General features: G+C 43.5%; 1 protein-coding gene across 2 annotated transcripts in view; it reads left to right on the top strand.

Annotated features, from left to right (window-relative positions):
• The window catches only part of ST3GAL6 (ST3 beta-galactoside alpha-2,3-sialyltransferase 6), a 47,144-nt gene that overhangs the window by 3,056 nt on the left and 20,039 nt on the right, over positions 1 to 24,049 (top strand). The window contains exons 2-4 of one of the 2 annotated variants that reach the window (XM_021548858.1): positions 20,563 to 20,662; positions 21,431 to 21,511; positions 22,768 to 22,845. In XM_021548858.1, coding sequence (XP_021404533.1) covers positions 20,563 to 20,662; positions 21,431 to 21,511; positions 22,768 to 22,845 — 259 coding nt within the window. The remainder of the gene's footprint in view (positions 1 to 20,562; positions 20,663 to 21,430; positions 21,512 to 22,767; positions 22,846 to 24,049) is intronic. The other variant, XM_021548867.1, reaches the window with a different exon arrangement.

Below are 24,049 nucleotides of genomic sequence, written 5' to 3'. Positions count from 1 at the left end.
GTATTTTTGCCATAATATTTTTTCTTTTATTTTCTTATGTAATTGTAGGTTAACTTAACTCCCTCCTGGGCAGGTAATTTTTTCAAGGTGGGTTGTACTGACAGTTTTTTGCCTACACGATGATGTCTGTGGAGGAATTGACCTATTTTGGAACAGGGGCATTGAAGCACAGTGCAAGAGAAGATCCTGTGGGTTTTTCTCACTGCAGTGAAGAGACAGAAATATGTTTGCTGCCCAGGAGCTGTTGGTGAATGAAACCTTATTCATCATTTGCCAGTTAAAATAGGTATTTCCTGGTTCTTTGAAGCTGCGGAACCTGCCAACCTCGTATCATCCACCAGTGTCACATCTGAGCATCCTGGAAACATCCTTTCTATCTCTGCAGTGCTTTGGGTAGTCTGAAGTTGATGTGTGGGACTGAGACCAGCAGGGTGGTGTAGATGGGAGATAGGCTGTAAGGTTTGTTTGAACACATTTGCACAAGATTAAATGGAGACATAATATTAAATCCACTTGGGTGAAGTATGGGAACAAGTTAGGATTTGTCCAGATTGCTGAATGTGCACAAGGCTTGCTGGCATGTGGTAGCTAGTCTGGATTGTGCCCCTTGTGTAGACAAGTTACTGCCTTCTCATTTTGTATCTGGGAAAAGCCCGGGTTTGATTTCTTTTGCTTGCCCAAATGTTTTGCAGTATTTTGTACGTTAGGGTGACACTTGTCTCAGCTGAGAAGCTGGAATGCTCTATAAGCCTGTCATTTACCCCCTCCCTGTTTTATAACCATCCATGGCAGTTTTAATTTTCCATTCTCCGAAAGTTGTGATGTGCGGGTATCGGTGGATAATGAGAATGAAACACAAAATGGCCATGAAATGCTGTCCCTAAGTAATCTCCGGCTGGAGACAGAACTGGGCTGGATGGACACTGGTCTGACATAGCAGAGTGTTTCTTGTGTTTTCATTGCTCGCCTTGTGCTGTGGAGCACAGGTGAGGTGTGTAAACCGTGTTTTGATTAAAATGCTGGTTAGTGTACATACTATTAGCACAGTTTCTCAAGAGTGACTGCCTTTTCTTGTAGTACATGTTAAGGAAATACTGTTACTTCATTTTCATTGAAACAATAGTTATTTTCATTCTTCTGTGCCAATGGCACGCTGTGATTTGTTTTCAACTTTGGACATCAGTTCTTAGATGGCTTAGCCTCCAGCTAAGGTAGATTTTGTATTAAAGATTTCTAACCTAAATAGAAAATGTTCAGGGCTTTGTAGAAAGAAATGTAAAGTGAAATAGAATATCTCATTCTTCAGTTTTCACAGAGAACATTACTTATAATAAATACTGGTTAGTGTTGAAGTGACTTTTTGAAGCTGGGTGATGGAAGTTGGCTAACACTACCTGTTAAGTGCTGAAAAGGGTATCTAAGTTGTTGAACTTCATACACCTCCTTTGGGAAATTTGGACAGTTACATGTATGTACAAGGCATTTCAAAATTAGAGCACTTTTTTTTCCTCAGTGGCTAGATGGTCTTGTAATACCTCTACCACACAGTTATGTGACAAGGTAAAATGAAACCATATTTTTGATGTCTTTATGCTGTATGTACTTTCTTATATGTAATGGAAAATGAATTTATAGAGGTTTTTTTGTTCTACCCAGCTGGGTGTTTATTTTTGCAAACTTGAGGAGGTCTCAAATACATTAGGTTCCTGATCTCTTGCATTTGACTAAAATCAGCCAAAGGGGTTCAAAAGTTTTTTAGGGAAGGAAAGAAAAGGGCATGCATGGACACGAAGAGGGTATGGTTGCATAAATCTCATTTCATGCTGAGAACACATGCAATATAACAGAACAAAAAGCCTTTTACTGTATGGCATTTCATGCTCTAATGGAGTTCTGCATCATCTGTGGTATGGATAGCAATCTGATAGGACATGGTGATGCTGAGGCTGAACTGCATTTGGTGTGGTCAGGCTAGCAAGAAAAGATGTCACTAGGCAACACAGCAGGTGCAGTGTATATTGCTCTTGAGGACTTCAAATTTATGCTGAAGGAAGTGTTAGACTTAGTGTTTACTGTGCAGCATGGGCCAGTTTGGTTATGGGAGAGCAGATCTGTGCCACAGAATCCATTGCCCTATTGTGATCTCACAGTGGGGTGAGCCCTGTCTTACTGGACTCTTACTCTTGTCACCAGAGAAGATAATCTCATGCAGCCCTGAGCATATCCAGTGCTCAGAGAAGATCAGGTAGGAGAGGTTAATCTCTTTAAAGAGACTGTGTTCCTGAAGAAACTGCTCTTCATTTTGCTGTAGCATTTAAGGACTGGTGAAACAGAATTGAACAGCAAAACTAGACACACTGTTTCACCTACAACAAACCTGACTTGGATTGTAAAGGAACAAAACAAACGAGTGAGCTGTGATATGCAGGGGAAGGTACTGTGTAAAGCCACTGCTCTAGCAGTGACCAGGCTTCCTGTCTTCAAGCCTCCCCTCAGTTTCCTGCCTGGCTGCCCGCCTACCTCCTTGCTCTCATCTGGCCTTCTACGAATTTTGGCAGCCCCCAGCAGGAGGGCTGTGAGACCGGCAGGGAGGATGTGTGGGTGGGGTGACAGGCACCTTTGACTCCCGTAAGTAAAAAAAAAAGGGGAAAAAAGAAGCAGTGTGTCAGTGTTGGGGAGGAAAGAGGTTGTGTTTAACCTTTAGTGAGGACTGAGGTCTGAAAGTCTTCTAAATGGGTGCCTTTGTAGCACTGAAAAAAGCATATAAGCTTTCCCAGCATGCTGTAGTGACTAATGTAGGCAGCTTTCCTTCCAGACAGATGGCAGTTGAAGATTACCATCAGATATAATTAGCTTTCCTCTTGCATGGGTAAGAAAACTGAAGTGCATAGTTCAGGGCTATGTGCTGCACTATAAGATGGATACCCACTAGAAGTTGGCGCTGCAGTACAGATTGCTGTAGTATCACTTCATTGCTCTGAATACACACAAATACATAAATGAACATGTGCAAACTTCTGCAAGGGGCTGAATTCTGTTACAGCAACTAACAGTTGCCCTGTGAAGAATTCCAGTTCTGGGTTTACACTGTTTAGCCTGATCATTTGTTCTTTGTTATAAATTTGATTTCAGTTTTGTTTAATGAAACACGATGAATGATACTCTAAATGCTGAACTCAGATACACCTTAATCTGTGTTCCACTTGGGAAGCTCACTACCTTACAAACAATTTATCTTTTTTAACATTTTTATGCATGTAGACTCACTGGTAACCTTTCCCATTCAGAGAAGATGCCAGGATTTTACCTAGTGTTAAATGCTGTACAGGCCTACATTTTTCTGCATTGATGTGTATCTTGTAGCGCTCAGTCCTCAGGATATGCACTGTTTGGATATTCTATGTGGTAGTTTTTCCTGTCACATTTAAAAAACAAAACAAAGCACTAAAAGCCTTTAGGGGATCAGATACAGGCTCTGAGGCAAACTGTACAATGTTTTTTTGTGAGTTCTAAAACATTTTATGTCCACAGAGCAATCTCATGATTATGAAGTGCCTCATTAGAGCTTTTATTTTGGGTGGTTTTGTTGCTATTGTAGATAATATATTTGAACTTCAGTGCTAAGAAAACAAAGCTGTGTATAAAGAAGGCTTGTGAAAATAGTCTTAATGTTTACAATATTCAAGTTTTTCCGGTGTGGCACTGTCAGTGTGAAATTAGTTTTCTGATGGTAGTTAGCACTGAAGTTTTGTGTTCTGATTTTCATCCAAAGGCAAAGTCAGTGCGTTCATTGAGAGCACTGGGAAATGTAAGGCTTTAACTTTATCAGAGAAGCTGCTCAAACTGCTGGTGTACTGCAGATTTCTCCCGATCTGTCAGGATCCCTACTGTGACAAGCTTCCAAGATTTTGTAGTAGTGTGGGGGTAAGTGCTACCACTTATCTCCATTTTCCTCTCTCCCTGAATTAATTTGGCTTTACACTTTTCACTTACTTGTTTTGCTGCATTCCTGAGAATCCCAGAGCTCTCTTCTGCACAGATTCCTTGCAGCAGATTGACTAGCAGAATTTGCTAGTGGGGCAAATTGCATCACATACAGCTGGGGATTTAGGGGATTTTTTGGTGGCTGGTTTGGGGCTTTCTTTGGGGTGGTGGTGATAGGGGTTTTTTTCATTTTTCTTTGGCAGTTGAGGCAAGACAGGGAGCATCATTGCAAAAATGAAATATTTTGTGTTTGGGGCTCTGACTACAGACATGTTTGGCATGTTATTTAAATGAAAATGTAACAGTTTTGTATGCTGGCTAGGTGCATGTTCACACCTATTTTTTTGTGCTTCCTAATCCATACAAACCCGAGTAATGTAACCTGTTCTTTTTTAAAATGTAGCGAAATATGGACAAAAAAAATACAGTAAAAAGCTCTGCCATCTGATGATGGGAGTCCTAGTGCATTTGAAATTTGTCATGACTGAGGTTTACAAATATTACTGTGAAAACTAGTCATACAAAAAGCATCTGTTTCTATTTAGGGACAGATTCTGACACCAGTATGGATCAGAATTGGTACTGTTACAGTGAAGTGAGAAAATAGTCTGATCTACTTGGGATTTATTGTCAGTGTAGATGGGGAGCATTTAATTCTTCAGGTGCTGGTAGTGAAGCAAGAAAATTAACCCTCTGTTATCCACTGGGTGGGGGGGTGGGGGGGAAGGCAACAAAAACCTTACCATGTTTTTTCCATGCCCCTGAGAGCCCTAATTTTGCTTGTGTGTGGGCTTTGGTGTTGTGGGTTTTTTCTTTGTGTGTATTATTTCCTTGGATTTATTTTAACCTAGTGTTGAGATTTGTTCTTTGTTTCCCCCTGACTGGTAGATTTAGTTTTATAATTCCAGCCATTTTAGTAAGAGCTGGGGTTAAATCACTAGTTCTAAATCAGCCAGGATGTTTTGGATATCCTAGGCATTGTTAGAAGACTAGGTGTGGCATGTTTTAAGGTGAACTTAATGCAACAGTGAATGTATGCACATAATAAATACAGATCAAATTTTCTGGTTGGACCTTTTATTTGTTTAGATTGATCATAGTTCCTGGAGGAAAAAATGATGAGCCAGGTAGGGTTTCTAATTGAACTGTTTTGAAACCTGACTAATTTGCCTTTTTCCAGCCATTTCTCCTACTTTTTTCCATTTTTTTCTTCTGGGAAACCTAAGAAGGATTGCTGGCTTGACCTCAGTCCTCTGACTCTGCAGGTACTTGCGGACAAAGAGCAAAGTGGTGTGAGCGAGTAACTGATTTAGTACTAGGTTGCATATTTTTCTATTAATAATTTTCTATTCTTTCAAGCACTGTGTAGTATTTCTGTAGTCTTGGCTTTTTAAAAAGGAGGTGAAGAAACAAAACAACTCAGTCATGATGCTCTGTTCCTTGCAGGAAGAGCAGCTCAATTTGACTGAAACCTTTCCATTGTGTAAGTCAAAGTATGAGAAGAAAATTACCTGAACTCTGACCCCCAGAACATGTTCCATGGCTTGTTTATATTTCAATTCCTTCTGGAAAAAGAGCTGAAGGAAAAGGGGAAACAGACTGGGAAGGAGCAGTGTTGTCACCACAGCTTGCAGAAGAGTTGCATGGATTTATAATACTCTGTTTCTTTGTTCTTTTATTTATTATATAGACATCTCTGATGTGTAAAACATAATTAGCAACCTAGCAACCTGGCTAAAGCTTTAAAGGTTAATCTGGGAGAGCATAAGAGTGCTACAAAAAAGTCTGTCAGCTAAGGTTATATTATTGGCTTTGTGTGTGTGGGTTTAATATTTTTGTAAGATACAGTTAGACCTGGATTTTTTATGTTTGGTTAAAGCTTTGGGAGTTGAGGAAGCAGAGCTATTTGTGCTCAGCTCATACTTGTGTTTGACTTTGTGTGCACATGTTAGCTTCTGACCAAACCCCAAATAATTGTTTGTGTACTGTACGGCATCTCTGTGGCTGCTGGCTGTGACAGTAACTGCTCGTCTGTATTCCAAGCCCACGGGAGGAAGAAGGGGGGAAAAGAAGTGAAGTGTGCTAGTGGGAGGGCTGTAGAGGGTCAGGACAGGGAAAGCGTATGGAAACATCTGTTCCCAACTTACGTGTGCCTTTGCAGAGATTGTCTGCTTCTTGTCCTCCCTCGTCTCAAGGCACAAAGACCAGCAAGAAGATGTGGACTTGATCTTACTCTTGGTTGCAGTAATAGGCAAGGTTTCTGGAAATCTGTGATACTGACAAAGTACCAGTTAGATGAGAATCCAGTAGTTACTATTTTCTTTCCCCACAAAGCCACAAGTTGCATTTGGATCTATCCAGGGCTGACTTTTAAGCTTGGTTTAGCAGTGTTTAACTGTGTGTCCATTATTGGAATAAATCCTAAGCCATCTTGGAACATTAAAGAATAGTTTTATATCTTGGAGGGAAAAAAGAATTAAAAACATCATTTACCAGATGAAAAATATCAGTTCAGTTATCTCTTTTTTGTGCTTGCAGTTTTAGTTGTGTGTGTGCACCATGCCATGGAGAGCGCCGTCACCTTGATCTAGTGCCAGGCATCCACACTGCACTGTGATCATCAGCCAAAATACTAGCTCAGATCTCAAGGGTGGCATAGCAACCCTGTGATAGCCCCAAGCTGGAGGTGACATATTCTGCCTCTCAGCAGGGCTGAAGAACTCAGCCAGAATACTGCTCCTATTCAAGGGCAATTTCAGTGGAGCCCAGTGCCTGTGCTCTCTTGTATTTTGCTCACCAGGATTTTCTGGCAGAATGCGCTGGCTGATGCTTTGTGCTTCTATTTCTCATCTGTGGAGCTGGTATTTCATGTCAGTTAGAAGTGATGTGAAATTTTGCATCAATAGGCCCAAAAGTGATATCTGTGTGAAACAATGCACATAATTGGTTGTGGTGCCTCCGAGAACAGGATCATGGCATTTTCTTTTGCAGCCAAATTGGGACCTGTTTAGTAAGCTTTTAAAAGCTTCTAACTTGACCTAGGCTTGTACACATGCCTCTTTGCTCTCCAGGAAATAGTCTGATAAGTGCATGCTGCCTCTAATTTCTTTCTGATTCTGCGCCCCCCCCCCCCTCCACCCCCCCCCCCGTCCACGTGGTGTATGTGTAAAAGCTCCTGGGTCCTCGGGCAGAAGGAGGGAAGAAGAGGGAAAAGGGAGTTAGCCACTGAACAGATGACACCTTATCTCATGCAGTAAGAATAAGGGAGTCTGAGCATGGTGATGAGACTGTAAGTCAGGACTTGCAGGTCTTTTGCAGCTTTTGCCAAACCCTCTGTATTGATGACATGTACTCTGCGAAGGCTACAAACTTTTGTTTTTCTGATCTTTTTTTGATCTGATGAGGTGAGAATGTGTGGATGTGTGGAGATGGAGATCAGGTTTGGAGAGCTGTAGGTGCTGTGTCATCTGTTCTGCCCAAAACACAGCGGTGAACTGTGCTTGTTCCTGCAGCCTTTGGGAAGACAGCAGTGCTGTGTAGGTAAATCATTATTAGAGGGGGTGAAAGTACAATAGATTTAACTGAACTTGAAATCTTTATCAGTATCCTTTTGCCAAAGGATATGCTTGTGTGGGAAGAGTTTCTGAGATTATAAGTACGTCTGCACAGCCACACTAGAGGGAAAGTGATGCAGAAATCTTTTGGGCTCTGGACAAAAGCAAACTGAAATAACAATCATCAGTGAAAAATACTAAGTTGCATTTTCATTTTGCTTGGCCTAGCTGGCAGTTATGCTCTGAAGAACACAATACCACTGTCTGTATTGAAAGACAAAAATGGAATAAAAGAATCCTGAATTGTCCACAAAGTAATAAATGCATTGCTGTCTCTAGTGGTACAGAATATGTTTCACCATTAGTAGGATTATGAAGGGGAGGGAGATAAGCACTTAGGCCTTAAAATCAATCTATTGCAGCCTGTCCTGAAATGCTGCACAAAGTCACAGACGGGCACAGCTCTAGTCTGTGTCTCTAATGTCAAGAGAGGCTACATTTCTGGCCATAGGAGCTGATAAAGAACAAAGATTGACTAAATCTATTAAACATCTCTACTACTGTGATGTCATATCTGCTGGACATTATTGCTTGCTGTTGGGGACTTGGAGAAAATTTTATTTTGCTTTTTGTTGGCAGGTTTGCTGCAATATTTCGACAGAGAAGGAATGATAGGGGAAACATTGGAAACTTTCCTTAACAGAGAGAAGTTGTGTTTGGATAAAGACTAGTTTTTGGTTTGTGTGGGTTTTTTTTTTTTCTTTTTTTTTTTTTTTTTCCTCAGGTACCTGCATACTGTGGAAGTAAATGGGTAGTTTGGTGTTTTCTTGGAGAGGAAGAAGACATCAGTTGTCATAGACAGCAAATTGTTCCTCTATTGTTTATCTCCATGTTGTTGGAAGAGATTAGGGCAGAAAGTGTCTTCTCTTCCAGTGCAACGAGTAACTTTGGCAGTAGTTACTTGTATGTGTGGTGTGATGCTGGCAGACCTTAGTGACATTTTGATACAGTAAAACCTTAGTTTTTTTAGTGTCATGGTTTGCGCAGGTTTTCAGGAACAGGAATGACTGCTTTGGTTTGGTGTGGGGCATGACAGGTTAACAAGAACCTTTTCCAATTCTGGTGCTGATAAATGTACAACTTCAAAAGTACCACTTCAAAACCAAGTCTGCATTGGTGGAGAGCTAGAAAACTAGTTTTAATTCTGAGCCACTTTGCTAGGATAACCCAATACTTGCTTAAACCTAATCTTGCTTAGACAGTATTTCTGAGGACTTTCTTAAACTAAAATGAAAAAGAACATTAAAAATGATGAGAATTTCAGGTGCATGGGAGCAAGGGAAAGCACTAGACTGACTCAGCCACTTCAGTACCTTTTAGACTGTGTGGCACTGCTGTTGTGTAGTCTCTCTGCAGCGTTCTCTTCCTGAAGAGGGGAAGAATTAATGAACAGTGCAATTCTTACTTAGAGCAAGAACTGGAAGAGTGAACAGTGTTTAGATTTGGCAGAAGAAATACATCTGTGCCATAATGTGCTCGTGTTGTACAGGTTGAGAAGGATGATGACGTGAGGGCTCCTTCCTCAATAATATTTTTGCTGCGTGGTTGTTTCACCAGGCATGTGCTACATCCTGACCAAAAGGAAGCAGTGCTGCAGGTCACAAGCTCAAACCCACTGCTTTTTGTGCCGTCCCTTCAAATTTCAAGGTCTGCTCAAAGCATACTTTCAAGCTCACTTCCTCCTTCACAGCTACAAGGGCTAGGAATCCAGGGCCCCAGTGAGCTGAAATTCTCAGGCTGTCACTTAATGGCACCAGCAAAGAACTTACATTGTCTTATGACAGTTTATGGAGCTAAGATTGTTTTAAGCTGCCTAGTATTTAATTTAGTAGCAACCAATTTATAGTTAAATACTTCTTACATCAACTTCAGTAGTAGTCAGAGGTACTTTAGAAAATAAGTAGGATAGATGGAAAATCTTCCTGCATTGTGCTATTAACACTAGTAATTTTTAAAGAAGAAAGGAAGTGTTATGAAAGAAAGGTGATGGTAGTGGGATCATTTGACTGCCTGGTCCAACAGTTGTAGATTCCTGCAGGGTTTATTTGTCATCACTGCATCAACTGCAAGTGCAAGTTGGAAGACAGGGTGTGAGATAGTGGCTCATAGCAGATACCACACTGTACTAGAATAAAAACTAATTTCAAGTAATGATTTGCCTCTGACAAGTATGGGAGTTCCCTGCTTCCACCAAGGGAATAAAATATTAGCCTCAGGTCTGTCCAAGATTAAAAAAAAAAAAACAAAAAAACCACGTTTTCCAATTCCCATCTGAGTAGGAGTTGCCTTAGAGCAGTTTTCCTTATCTGCTGTTAATGGCCCCATCAATGCCTGGCCACATGACTCAGAGATAACACTGTCCAGGAGGAGGTGGTGATTAAGGACACACCTTGTGACTCATAATGACCCATTGTGAGATCCTCTGCCCAAGGGGAGGAGCTAGGCATTCCCACCTGGATAAAACTGGAGATTTCTAGACAGAGGGGAGCCTTTTCACAGGTTCTCCGAGAAGACACAGCAACTACATCTGTCATCCCAAGAGGACTGCAGCTGCTCCAATTCGGACTGCTACCAGCACGCTGGCCAGGTTGTATTCTGACTTTGTCAGTAGCTTTTCCCTTTGTATTATTGCATGTATTTTTGTCCTTTTCCCCTTTTCCCAATAAATTGTATTTCTGACTTGGAGTCTCTCACTGGTTTTGCTTTCAAACCAGAACATATTTTTGGCGCCCAATGTGCGGCAAGAAAGTACTGAGAGAAGTCAGAATTACAATCTTGTATTGTAGAGGGTACCTATTCACTATGATGCTTAACATGCTTTTTTGGTTTTCTACCTAGCTCTCTATATTTTCCCAAATGTGGGGAATTATTTGGCAATTGTAATGCTCATGTGTAGACCAGGGTATGGTATGAGAATTGCTTTATTGGTCTACTATGTCTATTGCATTATGACCTCTGAGGCAGTGAACATGATTTGGAATATGTACTCAATTCTGTTTGCTTGTCCTAATCTAGGCTGCTACGTCTGGGGCCTCGGCAACCTCACCCAGCCCCTGGGGGGAGGGGTAAAGATTGATTCTTTCAAACCTTTCAGGCTTGACACAGCAGTTTTTGAAAATGTTAAGTTTCCTCTGGATGCCAAGAACAGCATAATGTTGTTGTTAGTTCTTCTTTGTCTTCTCTGCACAATCTGTAGCATGCTTAGAAACAAAACACTACATAATGTGGTGCAGCGTCTTCTTGAGGAAGAGGAAACAAGAAGGAAAGTAGCAGTGTCCGTGCCTGTACAGAATACCACAACAGCATCCATGTCAACACAGGCTGCCATAGAGAAAGAAGAAACCAAAAGGAAAACAACAGTGTCCGTGTCCACGCAGACTGTCATAGAGGAAGAAACAAAAAGCAAAGCAAAAGTGTCTATGTCTACACAGACCAGCACAGAGGAGGAAGGAACCGAAAGCGCCATCAGCATCTCCACACAAACCATCACCAAACCAGAGCAGCCTGAACCCATAGTAGTTGCCCTCGTTCAGAAGAAGAAATCGAGGAGCAAATCAGTCCGCATAGTGACTGATGAGGACACTGCAGGACCCTCGCACCCAGCGGAAGAGATGGAACCAGAGATCATCACTCGCTCTCTATCCCTGGGTGAGCTATGTGACCTGCGGAGAGAATTCACCCGCCAGACAATGAGTCCATCCTGACCTGGCTTCTCCGCATCTGGGACGCTGCATCCAATGACACCATTCTGGATGGGAGTGAGGCCAGGCAACTGGGATCACTATGCCGGGATGTGGTCATTGACCAGGGGATTGGGAGAACCCAGGAAACTCCCAGCCTCTGACGGCGACTGCTCGCAAGTGTGAAGGACAGATACCTTTGTAAAGAAGACCTCCAGGTGCTCCAAGGAAAATGGAATACCATGGAACAAGGTATCCGATGCCTGAGGGAATTGGCTGTGTTGGACATAATTTTCGCAGAAGATGAGAGATTTCATAAGAGTCCAGACTGTGTCCAGTGCACATCACAAATGTGGTTGAGATTTGCACGGCTTGGACCAGAGATGTACTCTCGTTACTTGGCAACACTGCAGTGGAGAGAAGGCGAGGACAGGGTGGGCGTCTTAGCCAATCAATTAAGAATTTACGAGGATACGGTCACCGCCCCATTTCGTACCCATGTCTCGTCCGTGGAAACAAGGTTGGCTGAGCAAGTCCGGGACTTGATTGAAGAGAGTCATAAGAAATTAAAAAAGGAACTTAAGGAAGAAGGCTACCATATTTCACCAGAACCAAGAAGAATCTCTGCCATTAGGAGCCAGCGCTCCCAAGCCAAGGAGAGAGGATACACTCCACGAGGAAACCTCTGTTTTTTTCTTCAGGAGCATGGAGAAGACATGAGGAAGTGGGATGGAAAACCCACCTCTTCCTTAGCAGCCCGAGTATGTGAACTAAAAAGAACACCTAACACAAAAAGAGTCAATGCTGCTCCAATCTCTCAAACACAGAGTTCCAGACAATATAAAAATAAGGATATAACTGATCCTCTTGAAGGAACCTCAAGAGCCTATTTACCAGAAGAGAGCAACGTGTATCATGACCAGGAATAGAGGGGCCCTGCCTCTAGCCAGGTAGAGGACAGGGACAATCGGATCTATTGGACCGTGTGGATTCGAGGGCCTGGCACATCTGAACCACAAAAATATACAGCTTTGGTTGACACCGGTGCCCAATGTACCCTGATGCCATCAAGATATGTAGGAGAAGAATCCATTTCTATTTTTGGGGTAACAAGAGGATCCCAGCAGCTTACTGTATTAGAGGCTGAAGTGAGTTTAACTGGGAATGGGTGGCAGAAACACCCCATCGTGACTGGCCCAGAGGCCCCATGCATCCTTGGCATAGACTATCTCAGAAGTAGATATTTCAAAGACCCAAAAGGACATCGCTGGGCTTCTGGGATAGCTGCTGTAGAGACAGAAGACATCCGGAAACGGAATACCTTGCCTGGTCTCTCAGATGACCCTTCTGCTGTGGGACTGCTGAGAGTTGAAGAACAGCAGGTACCAATTGCCATGACAACAGTGCACCGTTGGCAATATCGTACCAGCAGAGACTCTGTGATCCCCATCCATGAAATGATTCGTAAATTGGAGAGCCAAGGGGTGGTCAGCAAGGCCCATTCACCTTTCAACAGCCCTATATGGCCAGTGCACAAGTCCAGTGGGGAATGGAGACTGACGGTGGACTACCGCGGCCTGAATGAGGTTACGCCACCACTGAGCGCTGCCGTGCCAGACATGTTGGAGCTTCAGTACGAGCTGGAGTCCAAGGCAGCAAAGTGGTATGCCACCATTGATATTGCTAATGCCTTCTTCTCCATTCCTTTGGCAACGGAATGCAGACCTCAGTTTGCCTTCACCTGGAAGGGAGTGCAGTACACCTGGAACCGACTGCCCCAGGGGTGGAAACACAGTCCCACCATCTGCCATGGACTGATCCAGGCTGCACTGAAAAAGAACGAGGCTCCCGAACATCTACAGTATATCGATGACTTCATTGTGTGGGGGAGCACAGCAGGGGAAGTCTTCGAAAAAGGAGAAAAAATTATCCAGATTTTACTGAAAGCTGGTTTTGCCATTAAATGAAGCAAGGTTAAGGGACCAGCTCAAGAAATTCAGTTTCTAGGAGTCAAGTGGTAAGATGGACATCGTCAGATCCCGACAGAAATAATCAACAAGATCACCGCTATGTCTCCACCTACCAACAAGAAGGAGACACAAGCTTTCCTAGGTGCCATAGGCTTTTGGAGGATGCACATTCCCAAGTACAGCCAGACTGTGAGCCCTCTCTACCTGGTCACCCAAAAAAAGAGTGATTTCCACTGGGGCCCTGAGCAGCAACAAGCCTTCACTCAGATCAAGCAGGAGATCGCTCATGCTGTAGCCCTTGGCCCAGTTAGGACAGGACCAGAGGTCAAGAATGTACTCTACTCTGCAGCTGGGAACCATGGTTTGTCCTGGAGCCTTTGGCAGAAGGTGCCTGGGGAGACTCGGGGTCGACCACTGGGATTTTGGAGCCGGAGCTACAAAGGCTCTGAAGCCAACTACACTCCCACAGAGAAAGAAATCTTGGCTGCCTATGAAGGAGTTCAAGCTGCTTCAGAAGTAATTGGCACTGAAACACAGCTGCTTCTGGCACCCCGACTACCGGTGCTGGGGTGGATGTTTAAAGGAAAGGTTCCTTCTACACATCATGCCACTGATGCCACATGGAGTAAATGGATTGCCCTCATCATTCAGCATGCCCGTATTGGAAATCCGAATCGCCCTGGGATTCTGGAAATTATAACAAACTGGCCTGAAGGGGAGACTTTTGGATTGTCTTCTGAAGAAGAGGAGCAAGTGGCACGTGCTGAGGAGGCCCCACCATATAATGAGCTACCAGAAACTGAAAGACAATATGCCCTTTTTACGGATGGTTCCTGACGAATCATAGGCACTAGCCGGAAATGGAAAGCTGCAGTGTGGAGCCCCACATGACAAGTGGCACAAGCTACTGAGGGACAAGGTGGATCAAGTCAGCTTGCAGAGCTTAAAGCCGTCCAGCTGGCTTTGGATATTGCTGAGCGAGAGAAGTGGTCGAGGCTCTATCTCTACACCGACTCATGGATGGTAGCTAATGCTCTCTGGGGATGGCTAAGTCACTGGAAAAAGGCTAACTGGCAGCGCAGAGGGAAACCCATCTGGGCTGCCGAGATCTGGCAGGACATTGCCTCCCGAGTAGAGAAGCTGACCGTGAAGATTCGACACGTGGATGCACACATACCCAAAAGTAGGGCTACTGAGGAGCATCACAACAACGGACAGGTAGACCGAGCTGCCAAAGTGAAAATATCACAAGTAGACCTAGATTGGCAACATAAGAGAGAACTATTCCTAGCTCGTTGGGCCCATGACACTTCTGGTCATCAGGGGAGAGACGCAACATACCGATGGGCACGAGACCGAGGGGTGGACCTTACTATGGACAACATCTCACAGGTCATGCACGACTGTGAGACCTGCGCTGCAATCAAACAGGCCAAACGGATGAAGCCTCTGTGGTACAGTGGGCGATGGTTGAAATACAGGTATGGGGAAGCTTGGCGGCAAATTGACTACATCACGCTTCCCCAAACCCGACAAGGCAAGCACTATGTACTGACCATGGTGGAAGCAACCACAGGATGGTTGGAAACCTACCCTGTGCCTCATGCCACTGCCCGGAACACCATCTTAGGCCTAGAAAAACAGGTCTTGTGGAGACACGGCACCCCTGAGAGAATTGAGTCAGACAATGGAACACATATCAAGAATGGCCTCATCAACACCTGGGCCAGAGAACATGGGATTGAGTGGATATATCATATCCCATATCATGCTCCAGCTGCCGGGAAAGTTGAACGATGCAATGGACTGCTTAAGACCACCCTAAAGGCACATGGCGGGGGAACTTTCAGGAATTGGGAACTGAACTTGGCAAAAGCTACCTGGATAGTCAACACCAGAGGGTCCATCAATTGAGCTGGTCCTGCCCAATCTGAACCCTTTGCAGACCGTGGATGGAGATAAAGTCCCTGTGGTACATATGAAAGGTATTTTAGGAAAGAGTGTTTGGATTAATCCCACCCCAGGCAAAGACAAACCCATCCGTGGGATTGTTTTTGCTCAAGGACCCGGTTATACTTGGTGGGTAATGCAGAAGGATGGGAAACTGTTTTGGCGCGGCATGCGCTCCTCTCGCTGCGGCACTCCGAGCCGTGCCGGGCTGGACGGTGAGGGAAGAGAACGGGCGGCCGCTTCCCCCTGCAAGCTCTGCAGTTCAGTTCGTGGCGCGCGGGGACAGACGAAGGCAACACGGGACTTGGGGGGTGAACGCGATGGTTTTATTCAGTGAGCCCCAAGACCCCTCGGGGGCGGGAGCAGAGGTTTTATACAGAAATCAGGAGGACGGGTGTAGGAACAGCAACCAATAAGGGAATAGCAGGGGAGGAGTTTAGGGCAGAACTAACATCTGGAAGCTGAGGAGGGGGCTAGAATGAATGACAGGGAAGGTTCCAGGGAAAGGGGCAGGGAAAGGGAGGATTGACCACTTGGAGATGAGGGGGGGGTTAGGGGAGAGCTAGGGAAGACTGACACTGGGGAGAGGAGGAGATTGAGGGGTTGGGGGGGGGAAACAGATATTAAACAAATATTAAATGAAAGAAAAACACACCACCGCAGGAAACCCGTTGTGTACCACAGGGAAACTTAGTCTTAAGTGAGAACTATGTGTAAGGTTTCATCATGACGAAGATGGAAATAGGAAAAAGGTGTGGATAATGTCCAAGATTTTTAAAAAAAAAAAACTGTTTTCCAATTCCCATCTGAGTAGGAGTTGCCTTAGAGCAGTTTTCCTTATCTGCTGTTAATGGCCCCATCAATGCCTGGCCACATGACTCAGAGATAACACTGTCCAGGAGGAGGAGGTGATTAAGGACACACCTTGTGACTCATAATGACCCATTGTGAGATCCTCTGCCCAAGGGGAGGAGCTAGGCATTCCCACCTGGATAAAACTGGAGATTTCTAGACAGAGGGGAGCCTTTTCACAGGTTCTCCGAGAAGACACAGCAACTACATCTGTCATCCCAAGAGGACTGCAGCTACTCCAATTCGGACTGCTACCAGCACGCTGGCCAGGTTGTATTCTGACTTTGTCAGTAGCTTTTCCCTTTGTATTATTGCATGTATTTTTGTCCTTTTCCCCTTTTCCCAATAAATTGTATTTCTGACTTGGAGTCTCTCACTGGTTTTGCTTTCAAACCAGAACAAGGTCTTATATAGTTAATAGATCATATACCCAAATGAGTTTTTCTGGTGGGTTGATGGGAGCTTGGGGGAATCCATCTGTCAATAGGAGATGCAGGCTGATCTCTGAGGTTGTCTTAATACCATCACCGAGTCTATCTTATCTAATTCTGTAACTGTTATTCTGTCCTCTGGGGGAGGTGGGAAGTTGACCCACAGAAGTTAGTTTAGATTACTATTAAAAAAATGCCCATGCATTTTTTGCAGCACTTCCATATCCCATTGCTTGCTTTCAGAAAATTGACCAGCTGACACTGTGATCATCAGGCATGGTCATACAGGGTTCCTTGTTCCTTTCATTGTGTAAATCACTGTAGGGTTTTAAGAAAGAGGAGGAAATGGAATAGTTGAATTCCAGCTTTGTCTTCCTTAACTCTGATTGACATTGACCTAAGGGAGGGAGCCGTGTCCTCTGTCACTTGGGTTGATGGGCTTAAATCAATCTGCTGGCTCTTGTGTTGAAGTGAATAAACTGGAATGGACCTGCTGTTTTCCATCTGAACTGTGTCTTCTCAATTCCCTATTTTCTTGCATCTGACTATGGGAATTTTCTAGTGCAATATTTGCATTGTAGGAGTTTGTTTCCCTTTAATTAACTTTCTACAACGTTCAGCTGTTTTAAAATAGAAAGGAAGAGCTGGAAGATGCTGTCATGATTATAAATACTCCCAGAATAATTTCTTCTGTAAACAAGGCAATGATTCTGTTTACTAAACCAGATTAAGAAAAACAGTCTTCTTAGTGAAGACTTTCTTGGCTACAGAACTTTCTCTCAAACATGGAAAGAAGCCAGGCACTGGGGGATGGGATGGAAAGAAGATACTTAAAGACCATTTGATGTGTCTAAGGGCTGAGTTAGGTACATAAGGGTGTACCCCTGATTGGTTGTTTGGAGCTGGGATGGACCCATTATCACATCTGTACCAGGCTGAGTGTCTTACATAAACACAGAAAGTTGTTATAGATCCCTTATGATCCTGTTTGAAGAATGATGCTGACTTATCTTCTCATGTTTTAATGATTTTTTTTTCCAGGCTGTATGAATATCTTTGTAAATACTTCACAAGTGGAACAATTTCTTTTCCCCTCTGTGAAAAATACTGTTGCTAGTAATTTTTTTGGCTTTTAGTAGATCCTTTTTGAGCTGCTTTTCCTTGAATTTTCTCTGTTTTGTAGCTTGGTCTTGACTCTTCAGCAAGGTTCTTTCTTACACTAAAGTCAGCAAAATCAGCAATTTAATCAGTTGCTGGTTTAGCAACTTCATCTAAAGAGCTGGTTTGTTGTGTTCTGTTTAGTTCAAGTTTGCATTGATTGAATTAGGGAGTAAGGATAAACACTTTAGTGGATATTTTGGCAAACCTTTTCAAAGCAGGAGTGGGTAAAACTACTAATAGTGTAAGGAAAAAACTATTAGAGAGTGTAGTGTCTTTTTCAAGTAAATAATAGCATTACTTAGGTTGGAAAAGATCATGGAGTCCAGCCATTAGCCCTGCACTGCCAGATCCACCACTTAAACATGTTCTCAAGTGTCACACCTAGATATCTTTTAAATACCTTCAGAAATGGTGACTCAACCACTTCCCTTGGCTGACTGTTCCGTGCTTAACAACCCCTTCAGAATTTTTTTTTTCTGATGACTAATTTAAATGTCCGCTGGTGCTACTTGAGGCTGTTTCTGCTTGTCTTGTCACTTGCTGCCTGGGACAAGAGACCAACTTGTAGACCTTGCTACAAATCCATTTCAGGTGGTGTACAGAGTGACAAGGTCTCCATCTGAACTGCTGCTTCTCCAGACACTTCAGCAGCTTTGTCCTTCTCTGGACTTGCTCCAGCACCTCAGTCTCTGTTGTGCAGTCAGGGGCCCAAAACTGAATAGAGGGTTCAAGGTGTAGCCTCACCAGTCCTGAGAACAGAGGAGGGAGTGATCTCTTCCCTCATCTTGCTGGCTATACTTGCTGATCCAGGCCAGGATGTCATTGGTCTTGGCCATGTGGGCATGCACTGGCTCATGTTCAGCCAATGCTGACCAGCACTCCCAGGTTCTTTTCTGCCAGGCAGCTTTCCAGCCACTCTTCCTCCAGCCTGCAGTGCTGCTTGAGGTTGTTGTGACCCAGAGGAGTTCAGCTTAGTCTTGCTTAACCTCCTCCAGTTGGCCTTGGCACATTGATCCAGCCTCTCCAGATCTGCAGAGCCTTTCTGCACTCCAGCAGACCAACACTCCCACTCAGCTTGTTACATGCAAACTGACAGGGTGCACTCAATCCCCTTGCCCAGACCATATATTTTCTTTAAAAACATTAAACAGGACTGAGCCCTGGGAACCCCACTACTAACTGGCTGCCAGTTGGATGTAACTCTGTTCCCCACCTGTGTTTGAGCTCATCCAGCCAGCCCGCTTTTTTCTCCAGTGGAGGGCACACCCATCCAAATCATGAGCAGCCAGTTTGTCCAGGAGAATGCTTTGGGGAATGCTGTCTAAGGCTTTATGAAGGATTTGGTACCCAGAATACACAGCCTTTCCTTCATCCTCTGTGCAGGGCACCCTGTCATACAAGGAGATCAGGCTGGTCAAGCCAGACCTGCTTTTCATAAACCCATGCTGCTGGGCCTGATCCCTCACTTGTCCTGTATGTGTCTTGTCATGGCACTCGAGATTATGAGCCATCTGCTGTTAATGACACATGACTGAACTTGGTAGGTGAGTTTTCCCTCTATTTTTGTAGTTTTAGGGAAAAACTCTTACTGAATTACTGCAAAAATTTAGAGGTTGTTCTAGAAGGTGGGAGTGACTATCGAGAGAAATTTGCAGTGATCCTTCAAGTAGAGTCAAGAGAATTGGAGCTGAAACGTGGCAGTGCTACTTCCCAAAGAGTGTTGAAAGGTTGGAGTTGCAACAGCTGCAGCCTATGAAGTATTTCTTCCAAAATAGAGCAGGATAGCCTGTAGGACGTACTTAAGGTTGATAGATTCTACCTGGTTCATTGTATGGCTTTGTTACTGGTAGGTACTGTTATAAAACCAGGTCTCTAACTCTACAGCTAAATTCTGGTGAAAGATATGAGTGGAGAAGAATAAGGAAGTACTGCTTGTTGCACTCAAGTGAGGTAATCATGACACTGTTAGAGGAGAAGTGGAATAGTAGCAGGCTATACCTGTCAAGTAAATTTCCATGGTAACTTGTGGCTGAAATGGCTATTTTGGACTTTCACAAGACAGCAACAACAGTTCATTCATAGCTACTGAAAAGGCTGCTCACTTGGTAAGATGTGAGCAATATAGGATTTGATTTTCCTTGGGTCTGTCTTGCCAGATACATGAGTTTCTGTTATTTCTCTGCTTTTCTTTTGCTAGACGGTGCAATAAGGTGAAGACTACTTCAAAAATAGACACTTGCTCTGATATTTCTCCATAATTTCACAGGTTCAATAGATGGGATCCTAACCTTTTTTCCTCACTTTGTAATGTGCGAAAATAACGTTTTCCTGTTGCTTGAGCAGTGAAGTTTGACTTGTGTCAGTAGCTGAAGACTGCAGCATAAGCAGATAGTTTCAGTGCAGCTTCAAATGTCAAAACTGGACTTCAGGAACATTCAGTGATCCTAAAAAAGGCAGTAGAAATTTGTGGCAGCTCATACCCTGTTCTGTTTCACCAGCATCAGCCTATCTGCCACCTGCACTGTGCCAGTGTTTGTTTAACTGTGTAATTATGGAAACTGATAGTGTGTGGCACAAGAAACAGGAGAAGTACTGGTACCTATAAAGGCCAGCTGGTTTCTTTGGGCTGCCAGTGGACAGAAGAGTTCTACTCTCACATGGCCTCAGAGAGAACTTAGAGTGAACCCACGCTTCTATGCAGAGAACACACACATGGTAGGTGCAAAGCAGCATTCGGCTTCTGGCACTGGGTCTTTGTGAGAAGCCAAAGTGGAGGGATCACCTATCAGACTTCTGGTGGTAGCAAATGTCTGTAATAATAATAACTTCTCTCTTGTAGGTTTCCAGAAGCTTTTGAGAAAGTTCATGCATTAGTTCATCTTGTGTTTCAGTTTCTTGTTTTGTTTTTCTTATATTTCAGGTTTATCAGTCATGAAACGAATTCTTCTGGTTTTTATCCTGGCTGCTGCTGTTATGTATGGTATCCTGCATGGAAATCTCTGGAGAAATAACTTCTACTGGTATGGTGATGCTTTGTTCATTCAGAGTGCAGACACCTCATGCCTGTATGAGAGATGCGGCTGTGAGTTCTTGTGTTGCACCATAAGTGTTACTAGTAATCATTGTAAGTGATTAGTACTCTGTGTGTGTTTTGTGGTTGAGGTCTTTTAGTACTCTGAGGAAATCTATATGATTGTTTTGTCCTGTCACCTGTTTTCCTGTGTCACTTTCAAACCTAGTAATTAATTTGAATCTGGTAGTATGGAGAGGTCAGGACCTCAGCGGTAGGGAGCCCGTCTGAGGTTCATGAAAATAGGTGTTCAGGTGAGGAGTTACATAAAGTTAAGAAATAAGGTGTCCGCATGTCCCTCTACCCCATTTGGGTTTAGTGTTAGTTTGTTCTATTAAATGTCTCATAAGTGCTGTGGGAGAGGCCTTTTCCACACATGGGAGTAACTGCAGGTGCAGGGGACACCTTTTGAAAAGGTGGTTTGTTGAGGCCCAGCAGCAGCCTTTGAGGGCAGTGACGCTTTACTGTCTCCAGGCTCATGAGACAAGTGGCTTGGGACCTCAAATTTGGGTGACTTACTGGAAGAAGTTCAGTTTCTATTGGTCTTTACACAGCTGTGATAAGGACTGACCAGACTGTTATGAAGATAAGTGGTAATTTTTTAAAGTAGTGGTTAATGTGCTCCCTTTTTCTTGTTTAGGGTGTAGAATTGATGCAAACTTTCTGTTGTGGTTTCTATTTACAGCAAACCAGTGTTGTGACATTTCCCTTTTTGCAGGCTTAGTTTTTATGGACAGACTTCCCCTGTGAGGGCTTCTCCTTCTTATGTGACTAGTGAAGTTACAATCAGTTACAATCAGTAAGTTCAGTAGTTGAGTATTTTTGTGGGGGGTTGTTGTTTTCTTTTGGTTTTGGATAGGTGGGAGGGATTGAGGCTAAAATCTGTAGCCTTTTTTGACAGGCTACCTGCTCAATTGCACACTTGCGTCCAGTGGCTGTTCCTGTTATAAACAAGTGGTAAGGTGTTTGTCAAAAATGAATTTGTCCATGTTATGTTTCCAGTGTTTGTTTAATATTTATGGCCACTTTCAGTAGCTGTCTCTATCAAGCAGTGAATTGTTGGAAGGACATTGGCTTACAATTTTCAAATCTGTGCAATTCTGAATTTTACCTGAATAAAGTTAGCACAGCTTGGAGAGCAACTTCAGTGCTTAAAACTTACTAAACCAGATGTATCTTTCACTTGTCACATTCAAGTGTGTGTATAGGCAGCTGTTGTGCTTGTGACTTCCTGCAGTTACATTTGTGAGACTAATAAGCACCCATGCTAAAACTTGAAAGCAGTCCTCTCTTCTCTCTGAAGCTGTACTGCAAAATGCCATCTGTGAGGCTGATGCTGGAAAGCAGCAAGATGGCCAGCTGATAGATTTCACAGGGTGCTTTCTCAGCGTCAGTATTCACATAAGAACTTGAGGTTATCAAAACCAGTTAATCTTAATGGTCTCTTTGACTTGTGGTTCTAATGTGGTGGTTTCATCCTTCTGTCCTTTATGCGATCCAGTGGTATGTGTTGTTCACACTGAACTTTACCTTCCCTTCTGGGCTTCATATTTGTGATTAATTGGGCTAAATCTTCAAGTCAGGAATGTGCTTAGAAGTGCAAGTCTTAACCTAATTATGGGTGGAATGACTTATCCCCAAAGAATCTAATTTTCATTTAAGTACCCTGTTTCCTTCTCCAGACAAGACTTTGTCTCCTCCCTGAGGAGTGATGGGGATGCTGTCTGGAATGGCTGCAGGGGTAGTTGAGCCCAGGAGTCCTGCTTCTCTGGGGGTGGGCCTCAGTTGTCACTTATTTTTCCTGCTTTGATACTTGCTGAGCAAAGGAGGTCACAGCCCCCTTGGAGCAGCAGTGTGAGATAAAAGCCTTTGCTAGTAAAGGTAATTGTGCTGCAATGAAAGAGTTTAATTTCTATCACAGTGGGAGTAATGAAATCTTGATGTGATCTTAACACAGTAGTCAGCTTTTACTAATTTGATTTGTCCAACTTCCCTTATCTTGTTTCTGCTACCCATTCCTGGTCTTGCTATTTATTTGGAATTGTTTTTTTGCAGGCTGCCACCTACAGCTGTAGAGAGGAGGAATGCATTGGACACTTGTCTCCTGAAACCAGCATTTGAATCTTTACTGGGGTGAGTCTTTCATGAGAATTAAGGAGGGGAAGGAACAGTTGTGTTGATTGAGGTAGAGCTGGGCTGTTTACACATTTTGGAGCAAATACTGAGTAGTGCCCTGAGAAAGCTTGGGAAGATTAGACCAAGAACTGGCTGAAGGAGTCTTAAACCTCTGTACAAAGACACTGTGGCTTTTTTTTTTCTCTGGTGCTTTTTGTATGTAAGAAAATATGGCTATAATTTTAGTGCTGTTGTGGGTTTAAAGCACATAGAAGCCTGTAAACTTTGTGCCATCCAAAGCAGACTTGTACCCTTTGAGTTTTAGTTAGCTCCTGGGTCTGGTGATGTGATCCTAATTCCCTTGCCCATGGATTGTGCCCAGGCTGTGTGTTGGGTGCAGCAGAGTAGCTCTGGTGTTCAGCAGAGGGGCAGGAATGGGCTCCGAGGTACACAGGAAAAGAAGGTACATGCACAGCTAGGACAGTTTCACACATTCCTGTAACTTCTTTAGAGACAGTTTGCATGAGCTGAAGATCTGTTCTGTGCACTTCGGTAATAGCCTGGGGAGGTTGGAAGGATTTCTAACCTTGCAGAATTATTTATTGGCAAGGAACCAGAGCTAGAAAAGGATCTTTTCTCAGTAGGTAAATTATTTATTATGTCTAAGCTTAGCAGCTGTTTCTGGACAGCAAAGCAGGTTACTAAATTTGACATGGGTATTTAGTGCATCATGTCTCAAAGCTAGCTGGTCTTGCTTAGTTAAGCAATGGCACATTTCTTGGTGTGTGAGCTGTAGTGTTTTGGTTTTGGGTTTTTTTCCTTTTTTACTGTCAGTATCTTCTGAATAAATAGAACTTAAAGAATGAGATAGTTGATTTGGGAAACCGAAAGAGAAGGTTTTCTTAACAGCGTTTTATATTCTTAGTGGACAAACAAGTCATGTGCTGACTGGGGCTTTTTTTGATTATGCAGGATCATTACAAAGTCAACCAGTACACTGAGTGTGTGCTTAGTTAATTCAAAGGTGAAGCCAAGGGCATGGTAGCATGTGACATGTTTGTCTGCTGTTCACTCATTTGGGTGGACTTGGCACTAAGGCAGTAAGAGACCTCCTTTCCCTGCTATGAGAGACCCTTTTCCGTGGTTCCTGTCTTTCAAGAAAAGAAGTGGCCCATTCTTTTTAGCTCAACACAGGGTATAATGCCATCATGTTCTAGTTTGC

This window comes from Lonchura striata, chromosome 2 (genome assembly GCF_046129695.1).
Source record: "Lonchura striata isolate bLonStr1 chromosome 2, bLonStr1.mat, whole genome shotgun sequence".
Lineage (NCBI taxonomy): Eukaryota > Metazoa > Chordata > Aves > Passeriformes > Estrildidae > Lonchura > Lonchura striata.
The sequence above is the reverse complement of the archived record's forward strand: the minus strand, read 5'-3'. Positions and strand labels throughout refer to the sequence as shown.